The sequence below is a fragment of the Meles meles genome, chromosome 2 (genome assembly GCF_922984935.1).
Source record: "Meles meles chromosome 2, mMelMel3.1 paternal haplotype, whole genome shotgun sequence".
Classification (NCBI taxonomy): domain Eukaryota; kingdom Metazoa; phylum Chordata; class Mammalia; order Carnivora; family Mustelidae; genus Meles; species Meles meles.
In genome coordinates, this window is record NC_060067.1 from 28,857,985 (window position 1) to 28,877,630 (window position 19,646).

Here is a 19,646-nt window from a genome sequence, read left to right on the forward strand (position 1 = left end):
GTTACCAGAATGGAAGAGCCAACTCCCAAGGGAACGCCCAAAGTGCGTCTTTGTGTTCCGTAATGCGTTGTTCTCTGAGGATGTGTATTTTTGCATCTGCGGTTAAAATGGAAAATTACATTAAAAGGTGACTTTATTTTAATATAAATACTGCAAACACATAGAATACAGTTGTTTTCAAGTACTGTCGTGCACTTGGGCACCTCGGGCAAGCGTATAGTAGCTCTGTACTTGGGTTCATGGTGTGGTCTCCCTCTGTGGTTGGTGTTAGGAAAGGTGCTGGCTTGAAAGTAGTCCCTGAATTGATCCCTTTGGCATTTTGCTGACACTTAAATCTAGACAGCGTCTCAGAATTCTTTTATTCTGTTCTGTTAAATACAGATCAGCTTATGACCATTTCAACAATATGGGAAACTTTCTTATTTTAACAAAAATTAGTCGGTCTGCTGCCTTACCCGCTGTGGCCGTGTCAAAAATCTGTTGTGACTGTTAGGAAACCCAACCTGTTTTTTTCTATCTCTGTGGCTTATTGGCATAATTTGGCCAGAACGTATCTCTTAACTGGGCTGTGATATTTTCCATCTTCTTTAGAAAAGCTCTGAGTTGAATGCAAAGTTTACTTAACCCACCTACATGCCCATCATTCTTCCATGACCCATGGTACGGCAGGAAACCAAATAGACAAAAACTACTGCCTTCATAGAGTTTCTGCTCTGTGACACATACCAATATGGTTTACAAAGATATACATTTTGAAAAGGCCGATTATTGACTTCACACATGAAACTTTCGTATAGCTGAAGAGATTATCAATTTAAAAGACCAATAAATGATGATCTGGGGGAAAATGATTGCAACAAAGAGAGGCCTCAATAAACCAACACAGAAGAAAACCAATAGAAAAATGTGCAGAAGATGTAAGCAGGCATTGATTGTGAAGGACTTTTCAATTTTCTGAAGAAATCATTGGCACAAGTGGGATTTCATGATTTCAAATTTACCTGGTTAAAGACACAAGCAGGGGTGCCCTTTAGAAAAGCCTCCCCGATGAAATTCCTTCTGTGTCTTTACAACCTCTCAAGATTGAAGGTCTCAGGCAGAGACCTTATGGCAGAGAACATATGGGGCATTCCCTGTAACCATTGCCCAGGGTCTGTGTGCTGAGTACGCCTGCCATCTTGTGATCTTGCTTGGAAACTACACCCTTTCGGGGAGTGGGAGAAAATGGACCTTTTCCCAGTAGAATCACCCCCTTGCTGAGCTCGGTCCCCGTACCCATCTACTCTTAGCTGACCCCCATGCCATAAAGTTTCCCAGGGTTACTTTAAGCACTTTAAGGTTAGATTGATCAGTAGAATATGTCTAAATGAGACAACATCACTACTGAGATTGCAATATTGAGAGTTTATAGAGATAGGTGCATAGTTTTTGACTTTTCATTATTTGCCCAAATGTCTTCCCTTCTCTCAGGGATAAAGTAGACTCTTCCCTCCTTGACTCAGGGCTGAATTATTGGCTTTATTTGCCATCCACTCCTAGTCTCCGTACGTCTTTCCTGAAACTTCAGCCTCACTCAACCTCTCACCTCTTCTTGCCTTGGCTCATTCCGTCCCCAGTGATTGGAACACTCTGTCTTGTTCACAGGGACATTACTCCTGTTTACCAGTCCAAAGAAACACGAATACTGTGAAAATTTTGGAAAAAATTTTAGCAGGGCTTTTTGCCCCCCTTCCTCTGAGCCCCTTGGGTGTTGTGTACCCAGTCTTCTAGTCTCAGCAAGTTCGCCGCTCTAACTCTGGAATGCAAGTTAATTAAATTGTGCTTATATTTAGTTTTAGGCAGGGTTGATTTTTGTCCATGTTAGGTTTAGTCTGTGTGGCTTTGTTATATACAATCCGGGTAACTAGGGATACTCAGAGAAATTTTATGTGGTTGTGCTGTGAAAGTCATGCCGTGGTAGAAAAGGAAGCATGGGAGAGAGAATTCAGGGACCTCAGTGTTCCACCGGTATGTAAATCATTTAACAGAACACAAATGACTTACCAGTGAAAGTCAACTCTCCTGGAGCAATTGACTTCCTTTTCTGTCTCTGAGCCAAAGAAAAGTTAGGAATTCTATCCCTAGATGCTGTAAGATTGGTTCCTGTGTGTGTTGATCTCTTCAGAGCCAGGCTCTTTTCCAGTTATCTTGGTTGTTGCAAAGACTCCGGTGCCCCCACCTTCCAGGTCTGAGTAGTTGGTGCTATAGCCGTAAAGCTGGGGGAAGGGACTGTCTAGTTATTTGCAGGTTAACCCTTTAAGCACAAGGCGTGTTTCAATACCTTGCCATGACCATCTTTCAGAAGTGAATTACACATTTCCCAGCCTTCATAAATAGAACATACAGGGCCTTGCCCAATTCCGTGCCAGCCGCTTTATATCCATGACTGATCAGTACACCAAGGCAATAAAAGGAAACCGAAGCTCGGGAAGGTTAAATAACTTGCCCAAACCAGCACAAAAGGCTTATTTTATTTATTTATTTATTTATTTATTTATTTATTTATTTATTTTAAAGATTTTATTTGTCAGAGCACAAGCAGGCAGAGTGGCAGGCGGAGGCAGAGAGAGAATTAGGCTCCCTGTCGAGCAAGCAGCCTGAAACGGGACTTGATTCCAGGACAGCCAAAGGCTGCTTAACCACCTGAGCCAACCAGGCATCCCAAAAGGCTTACTTTAAATCCAGGTTCAGGGGCGCCTGGGTGGCTCAGTGGGTTAAGGCCTCTGCGTTCGGCTCAGGTCATGATCCCAGGGTTCTGGGATCAAGCCCTACATTGGGCTCTCTGCTCCGCGGGGAGCCTGCTTCCTCCTCTCTCTCTGCCTGCCTCTCTGCCTACTTGTGATCTCTCTCTGTCAAAAAAAAAAAAAAAAAAAAAGATCCAGCTTCATACTTTTTCTCCAAGATTACTTTTATTTTCATATCTCAGGATATTATTGTGAATAACTACTTTTCTGGTCTGTAGATCCAGTCACCATCAGTATGGATATTAGAGTGAGTATTTATGAATTAATTTCCTCAGCGTTAACTTATTTTCTTCTAATCGTGATACCATTTAGGACTGAAGTTTCCTGATCTTTTGGGAGTGGTTTAAGCTTAGAGGGTCAGATAACTGGATGTATCTAGGCTTCCCCACCTCTGCCTTGACCCAAGCAATGGAATACGTGTGCTATCCCCATGGGCTGCTGCTGTGTGAGAGCGAATGAGTGGGGTTTGCTGCCATCGTTAAGAGGAGGGAGATGAGGGGCCCCTGGGTAGCTCAGTCATTAAGCAGCTGCCTTTGGCTCAGGTCATGATCCCTGGGTCCTGGGATTGAGCCCCATATTGGGCTTCTTGTTTCTCCCTCTTCCACTCCCCTTTCTTGTGTTCTCTCTGTCAAATAAATAAATAAATAAATTCTTTAAAAAAAGAAAAAAAAAAAGAAGAAGATGGAGATGAGAGAAGGCCTGCGGCAGAGCTCTAACGTAGGGCTTCAGAATCTCAGCATCCAGCTCCTGGCTAGCTGATGTGGAAGACAGGTGAGATCCTACAGTATCCTGAAGATCAGTGAATTTTTAAAGATGATAATGCTTGGAATACTAACAATAGGGAATAGGTGGGAAAGTGATACAAAACAGTCTTCACAGAATTTGAAGTAAATTTTTAGACATTAAGCTAGAACTGTAATCTGTTCTTGAAAGACGTTTTCTCTAAGTTCTTTTTATAGTAAATTCTAAATATGTACGTTTATTCTGTTGCTGGGTCTCAGGCCACATAATACGGCATCATGGACAGTTTATTCCAGCTTTTAGACTGTCAATATATAAAATGAGCCAAAATAAAAGAAACTAGGATTAAAAATAAATTTGGTTTGAGTTGAAAAGGAAATTCATGAACTCTTAACTTGTAAAATGAAATCAGTCCAATTTGCATAGCCCAACAAGTAAGAAAAATAACATGGACTAGCTCTTCAAATGGATTATTATTTTTTTTTAAAGATTTTATTTATTTGACAGATCACAAGTAGGCAGAGGGGCAGGCAGAGAGAGAGAGAGATGGGGAAGCAGGCTCCCTGCTGAGCAGAGAGCCTGATTTGGGGCTCGATTCCAGGACCCTGGGATCATGACCTGAGCTGAAGACAGAGGCTTTAACCCACTGAGCCACCCAGGTGCCCCTGGATTATTACTTTTTGTTTGCTTATCTTTCTCCTAAGTATTTCCATAGGTGTTGTGACTGAGTTTCACACTTAATAAACACCTGGAGAAATGCTGCTATGGGTAATTTTTCAGATACTACCATATACATACAAGAGATTTTCCTTTTCTTTCCAAATAATATGTATCTCTTTTACTTCTCCTAGATTTATATGTGCACATTATTCTTTCATTAAAAAAAAATCCAACATCTTATGTTTGGAATTTGTCAAAGGTCATGTATATATTGTTCCATCATTATCATTTCATGATCCATAATCAATATTTGCAAAATATCATTTGAAACAGCCTTATGTTTGGAGAAAAATCTCAAAAATATTTTAAAGTACTGTTAAATGATAATGACTTGTTTAGAGAATAAAGTGTTGATTTCTTAAAGCAAATTCAGAAAGTAACATCCCCCCCAAAACCTAAATGTTTGAGTAATAATCTCTGAATTTAGAAATCTCTACCTGCCTTGTCAAGAGGGTAGACTGTAGGCATACAGTTTCTAAACTGTCCATGTTCTTTAGAAAGTCGAAGTCATATTATTGCATTTCTGAGCAGAAATGATAAATCACATAATCATGTTAGGCCTCTTATTTTCCAGTGGCTTTTGACAAAACTGTTTCAGAGTTCTGTTTGGGACTTTTATACAGAAAAACTCAAGGTAGTAGACTAGTATATCCTTTTATTTTTTTTTTTATATTTTTTATTTATTTATTTGACAGAGCAAGAGATAACAAACAGGCAGAGAGACAGGCGGGGGTGGGGGGGAAGCATACTCCCCGCTGAGCGGAGAGCCTGTTGCAGGTCTCAATCCCAGGACCCTGAGATCATGACTGAAGCCGAAGCAGAGGCTTAACCCACTGAGCCACCCAGGTGCCCCTAGTATATCCTTTTAATTTGATAATTCTTGCTTGGAAGTTTTTCCTTTCTCCCTCCCTTCCTTCCTTCTTTCTGAACGTTGAATATACATGTGTATGTGTGTGTGTCTATATATATATTATACATATAAAATATAATATACATTATATATAAAATATAAATATATAATGTATAAAATATATAATAATATTTATATAATATATTTAATTATATATAATTATTTGTAATATATAAAAATAACATATTAAATAATATATATATATAATATATATATATTTTTAGTTCTGTTTAAACTTCTGCTTGGCAGTCTATTTCCAGCAGTCTCTGATCGTAAAGCTACCATCCTGCTTCTTATTCTGCTCTTTCTCCTCTAATTAATTTAAAATCATCTGAGCAGGACTTTGCCTGCCTGCATTTCATACTGTGATTTTACTTGATTCGTTGAATGAATGGAACTGCTTTCCGAACTCTGTTCACGTTCTCTCTCCTACCAGAGTGCCACCTGTTACAAGGCTAGTTTTGTTTCCTTCTGATGATTTTGAGATAATTTCACAAGGACTGTTTTTTCTATAGAATGATAGGTCCTCTGTCATGCTGTTGGACAGGAAGACATATACTTAGTTTTTATTTTTCAGGACTTTAAGCTGAAGGCCAGATGGCAAAGTTTCCGTTGAATGAAAGCATAGCTTTCTTTCAGAGAGAAGAAAAAAATAGGAGTACCTTAGTTGAGGATATTTAATTGGGGGAGTTGTTTCGAATTTTCTTTTTTTTTTAAGGGTCTTTTTTTTTTAGATTTTATTTATTTATTTGACAGAGAGAGATCACAAGTAGGCGGAGAGGCAGGCAGAGAGAGAGGAGGAAACACGCTCCCCGCCGAGCAGAGAACCTGCTGCGGGGCTCTATCCCAGGACCCTGGAACCATGACCTGAGCCGAAGGCAGAGGCTTTACCCCACTGAGCCACCCAGGCGCCCCTCGAATTTTCTTTGAACAGAGATAATTTCTTAACTAATTGCAGCATGTTATCTAACAGGCAGGGAGGGACCTGGAGTTGTAGTGAGTGAAGGAACTGGTTTTACCTGGTCTTGGCAGCAAAGGTATGGGCACCACAGATCATAAAAAAGGAAGTCACCATGGTACTTCTCGTTTTAGAATATCTAGTTAAGAACTCTCTAAGTGCATTTATTCTACTGGCATTTACCGACTAGTCACCTTTTACTGCTTTGGAACAAAGACCTGTACCTTAAAAGGTGCTATAGAGTCCTTTGCTCCCTCAGTAATGAATGAAAATGTCCAGTAGAGCAATCTGCTAGGAAAACAAAAAGGATGTGTTATTGTTTCTGCATTTTCAGAAGAGAGAGACCAGCATTGAGGAAGGAAGGGCTGAGCAGAGATCATGTGTGGCATCACCTGGAGTCGGGTGGCATGGAAGGAGGATCTTTGGAGGGGGTGGGTGGAGGGGGAGGTAGCGGATGTAGGAGACGTTACTCTAGGCTTGAGGTGGGGGGAGTGGCTGAGTTTTGCCATGTCCTTCATGGAGCAAGGACTGGTGATTGCTTGCTTAGGGGAACAGGCAGGATCTTGGAGGGAAATGTTGGTATGGAGCAGCCAGGTAAGCTTGACCCTGGTGACCATGACCCTGAACCCTGGTATGGATCAGACATAATGGAGAGCTCTATCTAGGGTAAACCCCAAGGACTTAGAATTACGTGCCCCTCAGCAGCTCTCAGAAGAATTGAAAGCCAGAACCCTTTCCTGGGCTCTTCTAGGTCCCAGTAAGCCCCTTGGATCCTTGCACTGCCCTAAGGAGGCTGAAACCCCTGCAAAACATACCTGAATAATACTTTCTACCACTTTTTTCAGTAGGGAAGTATGAATTAATCTGATTTAGAAAACTAAAGTGATGTGGCATTTCTTGCATCATAGTGTGACGGAGCTAGACGCACACCTGCTACACCTCCGGGCAGGACCATTCTGAGCACACCTGTGCTTCCAAGTCTTTCTCACTCTCACTTCCCATGTTTTATAACTTTCCTGAACTTCCTACTCCCACCGCAAAAGTTACTCCTCTCTCTGATAGCCCTTTCTTTCAAGTCTAAATATAGTGAGCTCAACAGCCTATAATTAAATTTAGAACTAAGTATTCATAGCCCCCCCCCAAATGAATTAAAGTGTAATCTCTCTCAGACTTTAAACATTTAAAATCTTAAGGGTGAAGGGTTTTCAAACTTGTTTTCCTCAGCAAAAGCCCATTTGCAATGGACTGAAATATGGAAAGTGGACCAGAATGAAGCTCCCTGGCTGAAGTGGAGTAGAGGGCTGAAGACGCCTCTTGAACCCATGTCGTGGTCCCAAAGCCCCTTTTCTTGGCATCCTTGGGTTCATCTGAAAACCACCATTTTATTTTATTTTAATTTTACTTTTTAAAGATTTTATTTATTGGAGAGGGAGAGAGAGAGCACATGTGTCCGAGAGAGAAAAAAAGAGAGAGAGAGAGCATGAGCAGAGGGGAGGGGCAGAGGGAGAAGCAAACTCCCCACTGAGCAGGGAGCCTGATGCGGAACTTGATTCTAGACCCCTCGTATCATGACCTGAGCCAAAGGTGGATAGTTAACTGACCAAGCCACCCAGGAGCCCTGAAAACCACCATTTTGACCTAAGAAATGAGTAATGTGGGTGTAGATTTTGGGGGAAATGTCAGACACATCTCCACAAGCCAGTGGAGAAGATTATTTTAGGTAGAAGATTGTTTAGATAGAAGGTTTTCAGTTCATTGTCCTACCATTCAAGCAAATGCCACCAGAAGGCAGACTTGTTTGCGGGTTTGAGTGAGTATCGTGCACTAACGCAGAGGGATTTTAATATTTCATCAGCACTTTATTTCCCTACCAGTTAAAAGTTTATTGCCTTTGAACATTTCCCTCGAAAGGAATGATCATTTAGTTCTGCAAGGCCCTTTATGTTCTGTCTTCATTTATTTAACAAATATATTTTTAGAAGATTTTTATTTTGACAGAGAGAGAGAGTACAAGCAAGGGGAGTGGCAGGAATAGGGAGAAGCAGGCTCCCAGATGAGCAGGGAGCCCCACATGGGACACGGGACTCAATCCCTCAATAAACAAATGTCCTCTGCTAATATAAAGCATCATGAATCATCACAAGAGTCTTTTTTTTCTTTTTTAAAAAGATTTTATGTATTTATTTGACAGAGAGATCACAAGTAGACAGAGAGAGAGGGGAAAGCAGGCTCCCCCCAGAGCAGAGAGCCCGATGTGGGGCTCGATCCCTGGACCCTGAGATCACGACCTGAGCTGAAGGCGAGGTTCAACCCACTGAGCCACCCAGGTGCCCCAAGAAAGTCTTTTTTTAAGCAGTTTGTAGTTCTGATGGTCTTGAGCATCGGCAGTATTAGAAGAGTTTAGCACAGTGTGCCCTGTTTGATGGATGCCTAGAAGATGTTGAAGAGGGTAAAGAAGAGGATGAGAGGATTTCTTGCCTCAGAAGATAAATACGTTTTCTGAGGAAGCCACATTTTAGTGATTGGATTAGAGGAACAGACAGCTACAAGACTGGTTTCAATTTTAGATTGTAACCATTGTTCCTGATGTTGATGATTCCTCACCCTGGCCTCCTGTGTCTTCAAGGCTGATCATTATTTATTTGATCCAAGCCCACCTGTAGACAGAACTCAGTACCACTCTGCTCCCCCCAAAGAATGGACTCATACAAAATCGTTTACAAAAATGCTTTTTAAGAAACCCTGCCTTCCTTCTTGTACCACCTATTTCTTTGTTCTCTTCTGCAGCAAAAAAGTTGTCCTTCCTTTCCGCACTACTTCCTCTCCTTTTACTCTCTCTTCAACATACTGCCGTCAGACTTCCACCCTTCTCATTGAAACCACTCTTCCCAGAGTCCCAAAGACTTAACAATGCCAAAATCTCATCCAGACACACTGGCATTAAATTGATATGCTGACAACTCACATATTTATATTTACAATCCTATCCTGTTTCTCAGACTTGAACTTATATATCCAGTTGTCTACTCAACATCCTACTTGGGGGTCTACTGTGTATGTCAGAGGCAACATGTCCAAAAATCCTGATTTTTTCCCCCATGTTCTTGCTCCTCCAATTGGCTTCTCCACTTCAGGAGATGGCAATTCCAATCATCTGGTGGCCTGGAAACTTAAAGTCCTCATTGGCTCTTGTCTTCCCCTCACAACTCTCATCGAATGGGCCGGGAAACCCTCCAGGCTCTACGTTGAAAATACAGCCAGCGTCCAGTCATGCCATGGCACCTTGGCAGCTGCTCCCTCCAAGCTGCCGTCACTCTCTGTGGACAACTTCAGTGGATTCCTAACACTAGTTCCCACTGCTTTCTTTGACCCTCCAGAGTATTTTCTTTTTTTTCTTTTTTTTTTTTTTTTTAGATTTTATTTATTTATTTGACAGAGAGAGATCACAAGTAGACAGAGAGGCAGGCAGAGAGAGAGAGAGAGGGAAGCAGGCTCCCTGCTGAGCAGAGAGCCCGATGCGGGACTCGATCCCAGGACCCCGAGATCATGACCTGAGCCGAAGGCAGCGGCTTAACCCACTGAGCCACCCAGGCGCCCCCAGAGTATTTTCAACACAAGAGGGAAAGACGCTTAGAAACGTAAGTCAGATCATGCTACTTTTTACTGAACCTTGTAATGATTTTACTTTTATCTAAGTTACAGAGTCCTTGCAAAGCCCCAGGTGGTTGATCCTTCCCGTGCACTCTGCTTTGTCTCTTTCTGTATTCTCCCTCACTTGCTCTGCTGAGGCCACACAGGTTTCTTTGCTGTTCCCCAAACCCCCTCCAGACACACTTCTGCCTGAGATTCTTTGTGTTGGGACTTCCTTCTGCTGAAACCTTCCCCTGAGAGTTGGCTAACTCCCTCACCTTTTTCAAGTTATTGCTTAAATGCCAACTTCCAATGAGGGTTGCCCCTGGCACCCTAATTAATAGTGGGACCTGTCCTACCCCACCCCTTTATAATTTGTTGACTGTCTTCAAAATAAAATTTATTGCCTCATTATTTATTATAAAAAATAACTTTTTATTTTATTATGTTTATTGGTATTTGTCTCCCTAGAATATAATCCCCACAGAGAAAGGGATCTACTCTGTACTCAATGATGTGTCCCAAGCTCCTGCAAAGAGACCAACTTGGCTTGATAAGTGAGGAATAATTGAGCTAAAGAATTAGAGAGCAACAAAAGCTTTGTTAATTCCACATGGCAGATGGAGGAAGAAATACACTTCCCATTCCTCAGAAAACAACTTGAAATATCCCTTTAGAGATTTCTGTTTTATAAAGGGTCTTCTCTGTACTGTGCCCTCAGGGAGACTCAACCAACCTTTTTTTTAATCCTTTTCTCCCCCAAGACAGTACCCAGCAGCATCACTGGCCCCTCATTCTCCCTGTGGGGTTCCTTTACCCCTTCATACACAGAGTTCTCTGATACCCATGCATACCTACCCCAAACATTTTAATGTTTAACAAAATGAAAGTTGTTCTAGTGAGTGTGGCTTGGAAGGCAGGGGAAGCCAAGTTTGCTTATTTGAGCATATCTTTGGATGTTCTTCCTCCTTTCTCATCTCTTATTTTTCACCCCAATCCCTTTATCAACCTAAAGATACAGTGCTCTCCCCAAGAGGAATTCTTGTATCAGCTGCTATAAAATATTATACGTACGCTATATGAGATATAGTCAAATAGCCTTGTAAAAGGAAAGAGCAATAGTGGTTGACAGTAATTGAATTTCTGTAGAAATTCTGTAGAAATCTGCTTTAAAAAGCAGCCTGTAGAATGAAGAACTAATAGGCTCTTAGTATAGACTCAGGTGATAACAGTCTATGCCAGGTCAGCTTTCTCTTCAGAGGTAGCCTTGAACTTGAGCTCCAGACTTTATACAAAGGCTCAAAGACTGGTGAATGAGGACATTATACAAGCCGGGATTGGTAGGTAATTTCTGAAAGGGACTCCAAAAACTAACAATCAGAGTATTGAGAGCATTTGCCAATATAAATGCTGCCCATAATACACAGGCAGAAAGAATATGAGAGGGCTGGAAGCAGTTGTAGAAACTCTAAAGGTCATTTCAGGATATGGATATTATTTTAGCAGTCTGTTATCAGAAACCAAAATACTAAAAAGACCTGGTCACCCTCATATGAATATACTCTTTGGATTCCAAAGACTTATGAAATCCAAGTGATTCAAAATTATTCCCATCATCTGGAAACGTAAACTAGTGTTTTGGGGAATATACCTTTGTATGCTGCTATCATTGCATTAATATCCATCAGTTGCCCCATGTATAAATGGAAGTCAGCTTTGGTGGTAAAGTATCTTTACTTGGTAAAAGTATCTTTATCAGATGACAATCCGTAGACTATATGCTACACAAAGGCAGGGGAATATTTTTGTTCTCTTCACTGATATATCTCTAGGTGCTTGGATAATGCCTAGCACATCGTAGACACCCAGTAAGTAACTATTCGTTCAGTTAACCAATGAATCTTCCACTGATCAATCCGCCATCAGTTTAAAGTCCAACATGTACCTTTTAGAATTATAGAGGATGTTAGTGGAAATGGTATCAAGATTGTATAACATGACTTCTCCTCAAGAAATTTCCCTTTGTCACCTTAAGAACTACGTCAAAAAGCTGTTTGAATGAAAATGATTGCTGTAAGAACGTGAAATTTATGTTTGAAAAATCTGTACAGAAACTTATGAGCTCTCACGATGTTCTCCCAAAAACCCAGAGGTGAGATAGAATGTCATCTCATCGGGTCCAAATCACCTGAAAAATAAAGGCAAACTTGAACTTTTGCTTGAAGCTGATGCCTTTGAACTGACCACAAATCAGGTGACTACACAACCAGCCTGGACAAGAAACAGGATATGGATGGGTGTGAAGGGCTTGGACTAAAGCTCAGACTCCATGAATCTATGTCTACATGGCTACATATATGACTTTGTGCAATTGTTGTCTTAAACACACGACACTCCGGTTTCTGTATTTGTAAATCATCATTCCCCCTAAGGAAGTTGTGGTAGAATGCCTGCCTATCTACTTTATGGGGGGCTCTTTGGAAACTCCAAATAAGATGTGGTTGAAGTACTTGGCTAGTTGAACAGTTTCACACAGAGAAAGTGGAAATTCCGGGTACAAGTTAAGGAGACATCAAACAAAGTATACAAAAGTTATTCTAAGTTTACAAAAATACTGTTAATTCACAAAACAATGAACTTCTAAAGGGAGACTAAGAATAAAACCTACAATGTCCTAAAACCAAGGGCAGCCATGTCTCCCACTGAGGAACCACACAAAAGAAGTCAGTTTCTGCACAATCCGCCAAGACGGTGGGATCTCAATAATCAGAACAATGCAAGCAATCTGTTTTAAATTTGATCCAGATTTGATATAATCATATGCAAGAAATGGCTTTCCTGGAGTAGAATATATGGGGTCTTAAAGATGAACTCTAGATGTTAGGAGCTAGGTAATGTTGAACTTTCAGCGACATTTCTCAAGGAATCATCAGAGCCATAAGGTGGGGAATGCAGTAACTCTTCAGAAGAATTGCAGCTGCTGAAATGCCGACAGATGGAATTTCTTCACTCTCTAATATAACACAGAAACGATCTCAGCCACAGGATAAACACTTATGCTTTGCAAATTTTCCCTCAGCCCTAGAGAGAGGATATTGTATAGACTGGCCAGTAAAATCTTAGTGTTTGGATTTTCATTTTATATCTGGTTTCCTGCGTCCCTTTTAGAAGTCTGTATTTGTAGGTATAGGAATGCGGTCCTGTGCTGATTCTTCTAAGACTATTTGAAATATAAATGTGTTTCACATTTTGGCAGTTGAAGTTCATAGATGTCCTTTGTATCAATACTGAAATGGTAGCATGTGACGGAAAACAGACATTTGTTGTTGATCTCATAGTGATTACACATGAAGTACCATCATAAGAATCTTAACTAAATCAACTACTACTTAATGTTCAGCAAATCAAAATTCTGATTTCCTGGATAGCATTGGAAAATAATTCGTTGATTGCATTTTTCTTTGTTTTTTGGCAATATATAGTGCTTCGTTGGGATTAAGTTGACTTTTCCCCATCCATTAATGAAGAGTCTCCTGAGTGCCCGCCAGCCTCCTAGGGCTCAGGAAAAAGGGAAATGTGACAGACCTGGGCTTCACTGCCTGGAGCATTCAGTCTGTACTTTTCCGTGTTTCTAATTCCGAGTTAAAATATTCTGCATTTCCTGGTTCTCTTTAGTTAGTCAACACAGTTCATTTCATCAAAGAATACATCGTTCAGTGAGTGGTGACAGTGAGCAGGCAACTGACCACACAAGTCAGTTGTGTGGAGGAATGGAGACAAGAGAGACAGAAGTCTTCAAGGGTTGTATTTATTTACTGTTACTCTGAATTGAGAACACATGAAAAAATTAACTTCTTTTCCAGATTCCAAAACATCATAAAAGCCAGTGGCATGCCCCAGCCCTAAGCTCTTCCTCATGCCCCCACCCTGCACTTCTCCACTGCCTTGCTGAAGCCAGCAGGTACACACAGTCCACATAGGGGATACTCCTTAACCATACTGTGGTGAGGGGGGCATTCCTGGGTACCACAGGACTGTAACTATTGGAGAGACAGTTCTTGGCATGCTAGGTATATGCACTGCCATGTTTACTGCAACATTATTTACAATAGCCAAGAAAGGGAAGCAATGGATGTCCTACCCAGATGAAGGGTTACAAATGAGATAGTATAGCTACACAATAGAATATTATTCAGCCATAAAAAAGAATGAAGTCTTACTATTTGCAACAAAATGGATGGATCTGGCAGGTATAATGCTAAGTGAAACAAGTCAGACAGAGAAAGACAAATACCATATGATTTCACTCATATGTGGAAACTAAGAAACAAAACAAATGAACAAAGAGAAAAAGAGACAAACAAAAAACCACCCTTAAATGTGGAGAATAAATTGGTGGTTGCCAAAAAGGAGGTGGGAGGGGGGATAGGTGACATAGATGAAGGAGATTAACAATACGCTTATCATGATGAGCACTGCGTAATGTATAGAATTGCTGGATCACTATATTGTAACTGAAACTAATATAATTAATTAACTATATGTTAATTATACTGAAATTAAAAATAATTACTTAATTGAAAATGGATTGAAATCAGAGAGGGAGATGAACCTTGAGCGACTATGGACCCTGAGAAACAATCTGGGGGTTTCGGAGGGGAGGGGTGGGGGGAGGGCATAACAGGGTGATGGGTACTGAGGAGGACATGTATTATGATGAGCACTGGGTGTTACACTTAACTAATGAAGCATTGAACACTACATCAAAAACTAATTATGTGCTATACAGTGGCTAACTGAATATAATAAAAAATAAGTAAATTTTTAAAAAATAGAAAATCTGAATAGACATTTTCCCAACGACATACAGATGGCCAACACATACATGAAAAATGCTCAACATCATTAATCATCAGGGAGATGCAAATCAGAAGCACAATGAGGTATCACCTCACATCTGTTAGAAGGACTGTTATCAAGGGGCATCTGGATGGTGCAGTCAGTTAAGCACCTGACTCTTGATTTCAGCGCAAGTCATGATCTCAGGGTTGTGAGATCGAGCCCTGCATCAGGATCTGCTGGGCCTGCTTGGGATTCTCTCTCTCTTTCTCCTTCTTCCCCTCCCCACTCTCTCACTCTCCCCCTGCCCCAAAAAGGGCATTATCAAAAAGACAAGAAATAACAAATGTTGGTGAGGATGTGGAATAAAGGGTATCCGTGGGCAATGTTGGAAGTAGGGGCTTTTACCACCCCATTGATATCAATGGATAGATTATCTAGACAAAAAAGATCAATAAAGAAACATTGGCCTTAAATGATACATGATACCAGATGGACTTAATAGATACTTACATCCAAAAGTAGCAAAATATACACTTTTCTCAAATGCATATGGAACACTCTCCAGGATAGATTTTATGTTAGGCCAAAAACAAGTCTTAATAAGTTCAAGAAGACTGAAATCATATCAAGCATCTTTTCTGACTACAACAGTGTGAAACCAGAAATCAAAAAAGAAAACTGGAAAAGTCACATATATGTGATTAAATAACTTGATACATGTATATGTATGTGCGTGTGTGTGTGTATGTGTGTATTTTCTAAGAAGGAGGTTCATAGCAATGCAGGCCTACTTCAAGCAACAAGAAAAATCCCAAATAACAATCTAAACTTACACCTAAAAACCAGAAAAAGAAAAAAGCTCAAAGTTAGTAGAAGGAAGGAAATAACAAGGATCAAAGCAGAAATAAACAAAACAGAGACAAAAAATAACGGAGAAGATCAGTGAAACTAAGATCTTGATCTTTGATAAATAAACAACATGGAACAATCTTTATCCTCACCAAGAAAAAGAGAGGGCTCAAATAAATAAAATCAGAAATGGAAGTGGAGAAGTTACCACTGATACTATAGAAATATAAAGGACCTCAAGGAACTATAAACAAGTATATGCCAGCAAATTGGACAACCTAAAAGAAATGGGTAAATTCCTAAACGATCTTCCAAGATTGACTAGTGAATTAAAAAATCTGAATAGACCAATTATAAGAAAGATGAATCAGTAATCGAAAACCTCCCAACAACAGATGAAAGTCTAGGATTAGATGACTTCACTGGTGAATTCTACCAAGCATTTAAAGATTTAATACCTATTCTTCCCAAACTTTTTAAAAAATAGAAGAGGAAAGAATACTTCCCAACTCATTTTACAAGGCCAGCATTACCCTGATACCAAAACTAGACAAGGACACCACAAGAAAGGAAGGTAGGGACGGGAGGAATAGCAGGGGAGGGAAGGGAAGGGAAGGGAAGGGAATGGAAAAGAAAAACTAGAGACCAGTATCTTTGATAAACATAGCTGCAAATATTCATGACATTTTTCACACAAATAGAACAATCCTAAAATTTTAACTACAAAATTTCCCAAATAGCCAAAGTAACCTTGGGGAAAAAGAACGAAACAGGAGCTATCACACACCCTATCACACATAATATCACCTATCACACATAATATAGCCTGAAATCAGGCTATATTATGAAGCTGTAAAGATCAAAACACTATGGTATTGGCATGAAAACAGACACATGGATCAATGGAACAGAACAGAGAGCCCAGAAGTAAACCCATGCATCTATGGTCAAGTAATTTACAACAAAGCAGACAAGAATAAACAATGGGGGAAGGATGGCCTCTTTAACAAATGGTGTTGGGAAAACTGTACAGACATATGCTAAAGAAGGAAACTGGACCATTGTCTTATACCCTACACAAAAATGCACTAAAAAATGAATTAAAGACTTGAATATAAGAGCTGAAACCATAACATTTATAGAAGAAAACATAGATGGCAAGCTCCTTAACATCAATCTTAGTGATGAGTTTTGGATCAAACTCCAAAAGCAAAGACAACAAGAGCAAAGATAAACAAGTGGGACTACTTCAGACTAAAAAGCTTCTGCACAGTGAAGGAAACTATCAGCAAAACGAAAAGGCAACCTACTGAATGGGAGAAGATATTTGCAAATGATAAATCCCATAAGGGGTATCAAGAACTCATACAACTCTAAAGCAGCAGCAACAACAAAACACAATCTCATTTCAAAAAATGAGCAGAGCATCTGAATAGATATTTTTCCAATGAAGGCATACAGATGGCCAAAATCACATGAAAAGATGGTCAGCGTCATAAATCATCAAGGAAGTGCAAATAGAAAGCTACCACCTCGCACTGGTTACAATGGCCAGTATCAAAAAGACAAGAAATAACAACTATTGGCAAAGATGTGGAGAAAAGGAAACCCTCCTGCACTTCCGGTGGGAATGTAAATTGTTGCAGCAGCCGTGGAAAATAATATGGAAGCTCCTCAAAAACTTAAAGACAGAGCTACCATTAGATCTAGTAATTCCACTTCTGGATCTTTATCTGAAGGAAAGGAAAACACTAAACTGAAAAGATATATGCACCCCTGGGTTCACTGCAGCATTATGTACAAAAGCCAAGGTACAGAAACAACCTAAGAGACTGTGGACAGAGGGAAGGGTAAAGACAATGTGATACAAAATACTACTACTCAGCCAAAAAAAAAAAAAAAAGATCTTGCCATTTGTAACAAGATGGGTGGATGTGGAGGGTATTATGCTAAGTTGCTAAGTGAAATATGTCAGAGAAAGACAAATACTGTATGATCTCACTAACGTGGAATCTAAAAAAAAAACAAAAACAAAGGAACAAAGGTGAGTTCAAGCCCTGTTTATCAGAGATATTGGCCTATAGATTTTCTTTTCCCTTCCCTCTGTCACTTTTTCTGTGCAACATTGAGTCGCGTTTTAGACGGAGAGGATTTTTTTTAATGTTTGTTCAATTAATAGCACTTCGTTTTTAAATAATTTGCAGTTATTAAGAAAAATACTCAAGTTGGTATCCCCCCACGCCCCCATGAACTGTGTGTTGCTCCTGACTTCTAAAGGAAAAAGGCTGCTTCTGACCGGGTCTCCCTGCCTTCTCTTCCAGCGCTCTGCGGGGGCGGCGAGAGCTTTCTGTGCGCCAGCGGGCTCTGCGTGCCCGGGAAGCTGCGGTGCAACGGGCACAACGATTGCGACGACTGGAGCGACGAGGCCCATTGCAGTAGGCGTGGGCGTGGGGGCCGGAGGGGGCGGGGCGGAGGGCGGAGCGGGGTGGAGGGGATGGGGGAGGTGACCCCGGCAGGGGCCTGGAAACCGAAAACAGACGCTGACAACCCGCCGGCGGGGGCGTAGACTTCTGGTAGTTTGCCTTCCCGACTCCAGCAAACGTGGGGCGGTCGGTGTGTTTGCGCCCCTTTCAAGGGTGCGATTCCCGTAGGAGCTCGAGAGCCCCAGGTCTCAGTGGGAACGTGTTTTGCATCAAGTGGCTTAAAGTTGAAGGAAGGTTTTTTGTTTATTTTGTTTGGGTGAGGCTTTTATTTTTGTTTTGTAAACTTAATGAGTCTAAAGGTCAGTGTGTGTGTGTGTATGTGTGTGTGTGTGTGTGTTTTAAAGACCTGGTCGGTAGGCAAATGTTTCACCCTCCTGATCTTGACATTCCTGACACAGCGGATGCAAAGCCCCTTGTTTGCTTACGCTTTCTCTAAACCTGGTGAAACGTAGTCCATGGTGCAAACTACTTTAAATCCGTGGATTGAGAGATTCAGCCATAAACATCGTCGAATTCTTTACTATGGATTTGGTCAGTTGTTTTGATCGAATTGGTCGGTGGTTTGTAAAATGCTGTCCTAAGCTTCTTGGGCTGCGGTGTAAAATACCCCAGACTGCATGATTTAAGCAGGAGAAATTTATTCGCCTAAGGTTCTGGAGGCCCGAGAGTCTAAGGTCAAGGTCAACGAGTCTCAGTTTCCAGTGAGAGTTCTTTTCGGGGCTGCTAGGCAGCTTCCATCTTCCTCAGTGCTCACTTGATCTCTTTGGAGGCACGGAGGGAGGGAGGGAGAGAGGGGGAGGGACAGGGTCTCCCCCTCTTCTAATTTTTTTTTTTTTTAAGATTTTTTTAAATTTATTTGACAGAGAGATCGCAGGTAGGCAGAGAGGCAGGCAGAGAGAGAGGGAAGCAGGCTCCCCACTGAGCCCAGAGCCGGATGCGGGGCTCAATCCCAGGACGCTGAGATCATGACCTGAGCCCAAGGCAGAGGCTCAACCCACTTAGCCCCCCAGGCGCCCTCCCCCTCTTCTTATAAGGGTACTGTTAGATTATGGCCCCTCTATTATGGCCGCATTTAACTTTGTCACCGCCTTACAGGTCCTTTCTCCAAATATTTGAGTGTTATTTGAGGGTTAAGACTTTAACATATACATTTTGGGAGGACATCAACATTCTGTCCAATATATATATGTGTGTGTGTGTGTATAACGGACAGAATGGTGTGTGTGTATGTGCATACACACACATACATAGTGTCCTATATATACATGTGTGTGTGTGTATATATATATCTTTTTTTTTTAGCTTTCAAGTGATTTTGTATTTGTGCAACAGATAAGGAAAAATTAGCCTCAGTAATACATTGCAGGGTTTGCCTCCAAAGCAGAGCCACATGCAATTATGTTGTAATTGCTTTTTAATGGTTATATGATCAGCAAAACCATCAGTGGTTATATGATCCCATCTTACCATGGGTAAAGCTGTGTTTTACTCCCCGTAGGAGCTGCCAAGGCTGTACGAGAGCTCTTAATTGTCGACCTTAATTGAAAGGTTCTTATGGTCTGTTTGCCAGGTAGAACACGTCTTCCATGTGAAGGGTTAGGATACTTATTTATCCTAAGTTTTGAAAGGCATTATTTTATGATAATATTTCAGATCAGCGTTTCCCAAACTGGTGTACCATAGTACCCGAACCCTGAAAATTGCTTGAGAAATAAACAAATTTGAGAAAT

At 40.9% G+C, this 19,646-nt stretch overlaps 1 protein-coding gene across 1 annotated transcript in view; it reads left to right on the forward strand.

Annotated features, from left to right (window-relative positions):
• Positions 1-19,646, forward strand: part of CORIN (corin, serine peptidase) — a 256,736-nt gene that overhangs the window by 140,725 nt on the left and 96,365 nt on the right. Inside the window, 1 exon segment of the mRNA XM_045984999.1 lies at positions 17,755-17,868. Coding sequence (XP_045840955.1) covers positions 17,755-17,868 — 114 coding nt within the window.